We start from the raw sequence: 6,000 nt of genomic DNA on the forward strand, positions 1-6,000 counted from the left end.
TCTTTATCATTCTCACAGTGTAGAAATGCAAATATTACCCAGGAAAAACCTCCCAGCTCCATCCCTGCTTATAAAAATACAGACAGATCTCCTGAAAGTTATACTAAAAATTTCAGCTTATGAGGAAAACTGTATTTCGTGGGCTGAGTTGTGTGTGTCTGTTTTAAATCTACATTTCTCAATCAGAGAGAAATATTATGGGGCTCATCCTCCGTCTTTGAAAACACAGCTCACGAAACCACTGGGAATTTTGCTGAAGTAAGGAATAAATCAGTGCAGAGTCAAAACCTATATTTAAATATTCCAATTAACTATAGAAACATACCAAATATTACTGAAAATTACTTCTGGTATCAGCTGAAGAGTGTCTATTTCATCAACTAATGCAATTTCTATGAAACCTAAGAATTACTCATTTGCTCATTTTCAGGAGTTAATTTTAGAGATGAATTCCAAGATTCATCCAAGTTTAACTTCCTACAAATATCTGTTGCAAAGTGCCACGTTCTCTTTTTAATGAAGTCCATCAATATATTAATATCTGGTGTAGTTTCTCAACTATTCTTTAATTCTAATCCAGAACATTGCTTAAACGGCTACTTTTTAATAATTACTCTGCAATAATGTTGAAGTTTATTCTTACAGCTTCATTAGGTTAGAAGTTGCAACAGCCCAAAGGATGCACGCTAAGAAATAAGACTCTGCCTCCAGCATTAACATCAGGTTTTGTGGCTGGTGAGATTTCAGTGCTTTTGAGACTGTTTCTGTAACTTAGTGACTGCTTATCTTAATTTGCATTCTCCCTTCCTATATATGAGTTGGTTCAATTCATACAAGCGGTACTATTAGGGCAGGCAAGAGGGTTAGGTTGACTCAGTGCGAATGCTAGAAATTCCTCAGCATTAAGTCTAAAATATTAGGGTTGTGAACTTTAAATATACTTTCATATAATATAGTCTAGTGGGTTATGTGTAGATAAAGACAGTATTTCCTTGTATAGTTCCATTAGTTCATATATCAAGGAAAAAGCTTTTTAGCATGAACGTGAAAGAAATAGTAAGACACTAAAGTATTGCACTGAACAAAACTGAAACTGTATCTTATCTCAGATTTCTCTGTTTTCTCTTAATGGATCAATTTTACTGTTCTTTTTCTTGTTTGGATGAATAGGAAAGTAATAATCACCTAGATGCTGAGAAATAGCCAGATTTTCCCTTCACAACTAATTAAATGCCAGCAAAAGAATCTTTTCATTTGTATCATAAGCCAACAAAATAAAAAAATATCCAAAAGCTCCCTAACAGTGCAAAATGCAATTAAATACAGTGTATTAATTCAGGCAGCAAACTGCAGCACATTGTATGGCAGTGCTTTCTTTTTCTTAATTAACTAAAACGCAACAAAGAAAATCTGATGGCTTAATGGCATTTTCCTCAGTCAGAAATGCTTTGGAATGATTTTATTATGTTATCACAAAGAGTGTGGAAGGAGTTATTTCCATTACTTCTGTGTGTCACTTTGAAGAGTGACAGAGACTTGTCCCTGTTAGTGGATGTGAAGGATTAATATTTGATGACATCATTACTTTATAGGCAGGATAACTATAGCAATAAGTACATTGCATATTTTATGCATTCACAACCACATAAGGAACATTCATTCTCAGGCAGCATCCCCCTGGATGTGTATTTGCTGCAGTGATTGAAAGCGTAGCAATTTGTCACACTTACTGTTGTATGACCATAGACAGCATTAGGGCACCATTGCTGCACACACTGAGTGAGTGAACACCAGGCACACATCTCACAGCAGAGAGCCTACAAGCTGTGCAGGTCTATGTAAGGGAAAAGCAATGTGGGGCAACTGCCTGGGAGCCTCTCTAGAATGAACACAGGCAGCAAAGCGCGTTGTGCAGTGGAGGGGTGCACAGAGGACAGAGGGAGGGAAGCACACTAAATCTCTGCCTGGTCCTTGCAGGGCTGATACCAGTTGTGAAGCCAAGGCTCCATCCTGCACAAAGCTAAGCATTTAGCCTACATTCAAGCAAATATACTTTCCTTCAAACTCTAAAATGCTCCAGTTACCTCAGAAGCTATTCCCAGTAAAGACAAGGAAGTTAAAGTTGCCTTTCAGCAGCAGCCATGCAGTGTATTTGCAAAGCTACAGCCTGAGTTATTTGAGCACACTCTACTTTCTCCCATGAGTTTCACTAGCCCCGAATTCACTTTGCATCTCACCTGCACTGCATGTGTACACAGCTATTGCCTTGACACAGGGCACAGCTCTGAGGTGGGGAGCAGAGAGCAGCAAACTTCAGCTGCACCCCATAAGAAAGAAGGAGAACACACTCTCAGCATGCAGACAGCTCCAGACATATTTCAGATTTTCAGCTGCAAGTTGCTGGGTGCCTTCAGGTTGCCTTTTCTCAGTGCTTTGAGGGACTGTGCCCCTTCATTTCTTCCTATCTAATCCGTAATGAGCTCTCCGAGCTGGAAGCAGCCTTCCAATGGGTTTTTAGACAAGCTCTCGTGAGCGGGGTTAGCACTTGAGGCCAAGAGGTACCAATCCGCTGCTTGGCACAGGGCTGTGCCTTACCCAGCGCATCCCCCCCGGGCGGTGCAAACGATTTCTTTTCTCTTTATTCGCTTCACGTTCAGCACTCGCCAAGAGAGACGGGCAAAAGGGATAGAGAAACAGAAGAGCGGCATCTCCTGCCTACAGCTCTTCCACAGTTGCTCCTCAACCCTAACTCCTGCGATACTTTGTATTCACCGTCTCTCTGACCGACACAAGAAGCCCACTGTCGGGAGATCGGCTTCCTGAGAGCCGAGCCGGGTTTCCATGGTGCGGAGTTTTCCGTTTTAAAAACAAATCCCTGTTTGCTGGGGCTAACGCTTACGGACAGCACTTCGGGAGCGTTCCAGGGTCAGGAGCTAAGAACGAAGGAGGGAAAACGTTTCCCCTCCCGCAAAGAGGACGGGAGCAAACAGCAAAAGGTTGCAGCGCTCTGTGCTGCTCCGACCCGGGAGATCTCGCCACTTTTCAAGCTCTCCAAGCCGCTACTCGCGGTCCCCGCGGCTTTAGGCAGAGGATCCCGTCCCCGCTCCCCCCGCACCGGGCACCGGGGCAAACTTTCCGAAGTGGCGGCGGCTAACGAGAGCCCGCCCGGAGCCGCTCCGCCGGGGGCACAGCCCAGCTCCCAACCCCGCACCCGCGCACGGTCCGCAGCTGCGGAGCGAGGAGCCCCGCGCCCGGCAGCGGTGCCCGCGGGAGGCACTCACCGATCCGCAGCACTTGCTGCCCGCTGAGGGGCAGGCCCGCCGAGGCGCACAGCAGCACGAAGAAGAGCCCCCCGCCGCCGCCGCCGCTGCCAACAACCGGGGCCGCTCGCCGGGGCCACCGCGGGCCGAAGGCGCTCGCCATCCTCAGTTCATGCCGGGTCCGCGGTGCGGGGCGCGGGCGGCTACCCCCGGCGGGGCCGGCTGAGCGCCGCCGCTCCGCGCCGCCCGCCCATGGCGCGGGGGCTCCGCGCCCGCCGCCCGCGCACCCGCCGCCTCCGCGCTACGCTGCGCTGCCCGCGGCTCCAGCCGCCCCGCTGCCCTCGCCCCCCGCTGCCACCGGGAGGGAGGGACGGGGAGGGAGGGGGAGGCTCCTCCCGCGGGGCGGGGCGGGGCGGCTCCGAGGACGAGCGGGACGGGTGGCACACGCTGGGGGGGACACGGGAGCAGAGGCACGGGAGGAACCGTCCTGCGGCTCCCCGTCACCGTCGGACACGTGATACGCCGGGATAAGAACAGGACCAGGGACAGGGATAGAGGCAGGGACAGGCACAAGAGCAGGACGAAGCTAGAGCTGCTATCCGCCCCCCTGTGCCACTCATTCCTGCAGGGCTCCCCCCGCAAGGCTGGAGGCTTCTCCTCTCCTGTTTTCCCCATGCTGTCAGCCGTGCAGTTCCTGCTGCTTTTTGATTTTATCTGGTTTTGGAAGTCTCCTTGAGGGGCAAAGCTTGGAAAGGAGGTGTATCACTCCCTTCTGCACGTCCAGGCATGAGATGATAGAATCACAGAACCATTAACGTTGGAAAAGACCTCTGAGATCACCCAGTCCAACCATCTCCCACCATGCCCACTGCCCATGTCTCTCAGCGCCACATCCACACGGCTCTGGAACACCTCCAGGGATGGTGACTGCACCACCTCCATGGGCAGCCTGTGCCACTGCATCACTGCTCTTGCTGAGAAGAAATCCTTCCTAATATCCAACCTGAACCTTCTATGGGCACCTCAAGGTGCAGAGTGAAACCATTCCCTCTCATCCTATCAGTGTTACCTGGGAGAAGAGGCCAACCGCCACCTCACCACAGCCTCCTCTCAGGTGGTTGTACAAAGCAATGAGGTCTCCCCATCAGACTTTTGCTCCAGACCCCTCACAGCTCAATTGCCCTTCTACTGAACTCACACTATGGCCTCCATATCTTTCTTGTAGCATGGGGCCCAAAACTGAGCAGAATACTCAAGGTATGGCCTCACCAGCACTGTCTGTAGAGAAAGAATCACCTCCCCACTCCTACTGATCAGTGGTAATGAGGCAGTGGTGCACAACATCTGGAAACTGAAGGAACACCAGAAGGATGAGCTGCTGGAAAGGCAGCACCTCCAGCTGCTTGCTCCATTGCAGCTCTTTCTGTGCAATAGTTGCTAGCTTGGCTTTCTGCAAGCCTGTGAGGGACACATTCTCATGCTGCATACATGTAATGCAATGCAGTCATGGCATTACACTCAGCAAGGAAAATGCAGGGCTGCTTACCTCTGATCAGGAGTTCACAAGTCCCAGTCAAGAAAAGTGAAGGATGTTTTTGCACATGGAGTCTTGCCTCAAACTGTTCTCAAACTGTTTTTTGAAATCTCAGTTTGAAAAGTTCTGTGAAGCTCAAAATGCTTCACTACAAAACAAACATATGTGTCTGCAACTGAGTTGTGCTGGAAAAAAAAAAAAAAAAAAAAGACCAAAATAAAAATGTAATAGGAGAATGACTCCCACCTAGCAACAAGGCTAAAACTGTGTAGCTGAGATCCAAAATTGAAATCATTTAGATTTGTTTATTTTGTATTCCTCTCCAGTCTGTCTAACAATTGTTCCAGAAATTAACTTCTCAGAGTTCTGAGTTGCAGCACATGCTGAAGTCCGATGGAAATGGAAACGTCAGCACTACAGCTCCCAGTCAGCCTGCTTCTCCTCCTCACTGTGTAACTCAGAGCCTGTTTGGTGCTTCTCATCACTGAGAATTCCCTCTAGGAAGCTGTTTCTACATTTCTTACATTTTGCATACAGAGAATAACAGACTCATTAAGGTTGGCAAAGACTGCTAAGATCACCCAGCCCAACCATCAGCCCACCCCCACCATGCCCACTGCCTACGTCCCTCAGTGCCACATCCACACGGCTCTTGGACACCTCCACGGACAGTGACTACACCACCTCCCTGGGCAGCCTGTGCCACTGCATCGCTGCTCTTGCTGAGAAGAAATTCTAATACCAAACCTGAACCTCCCCTGGCACAACTTCAGGTCATTACTTCTCATCCTATCACTGTTACTTGTGAGTTACCTGAGCATGTCCAAGACATAGTATGTGTTCTGATACAGGATGAGAGATGGCCCAGCCTGCACTCTGTTCTGTGTAGCACGCAACAGAGTGACTAAAGGTGTCGATGATATTAAATCACTGACATGGTTAATAAGTATAGCCTAGGCTCTCATGAAGGAGACAGAATATCCACCCTGGGCTGGATAAAATGGCTCAGTAACTTTGGCACTGTTTTATTTTCTATCATCCTCTTTCAAATTGCCGTTCGTAAGAAAAAGAACACTTCTAATTCAGGAAAATCTCAGTGACTGACATGGCACAGACTGGACTGGCAAGTTCAATTTTTGGATCACGCTAACATGGCTAATAACAGGGATTTACAAGCAGAATGCCAGTGCCAAAGGGAAATCATAC

The 6,000-nt window shown here is 48.5% G+C and overlaps 1 protein-coding gene across 6 annotated transcripts in view; it reads right to left on the reverse strand.

Annotated features, from left to right (window-relative positions):
- GRIK1 (glutamate ionotropic receptor kainate type subunit 1) overlaps positions 1 to 3,715 on the reverse strand; it is a 156,919-nt gene extending 153,204 nt beyond the window's left edge. For 5 of the 6 annotated variants that reach the window (XR_014939034.1, XR_014939031.1, XM_032448614.2 and 2 more), the window contains exon 1: positions 3,282 to 3,659. Coding sequence is in view for 4 of the 6 variants with exons in the window: in XM_032448614.2 (XP_032304505.1) it covers positions 3,282 to 3,423 (142 nt within the window). In the remaining 2 variants the exon portion in view is untranslated. Of the gene's footprint in view, positions 1 to 3,281 lie in introns of all 6 variants that reach the window. The other variant, XM_015881136.3, reaches the window with a different exon arrangement.
- Between the last annotated feature and the right edge of the window lie 2,285 nt (positions 3,716 to 6,000).

The sequence above is a fragment of the Coturnix japonica genome, chromosome 1 (genome assembly GCF_054131305.1).
Source record: "Coturnix japonica strain WE chromosome 1, WE-NBRP24, whole genome shotgun sequence".
NCBI lineage: Eukaryota > Metazoa > Chordata > Aves > Galliformes > Phasianidae > Coturnix > Coturnix japonica.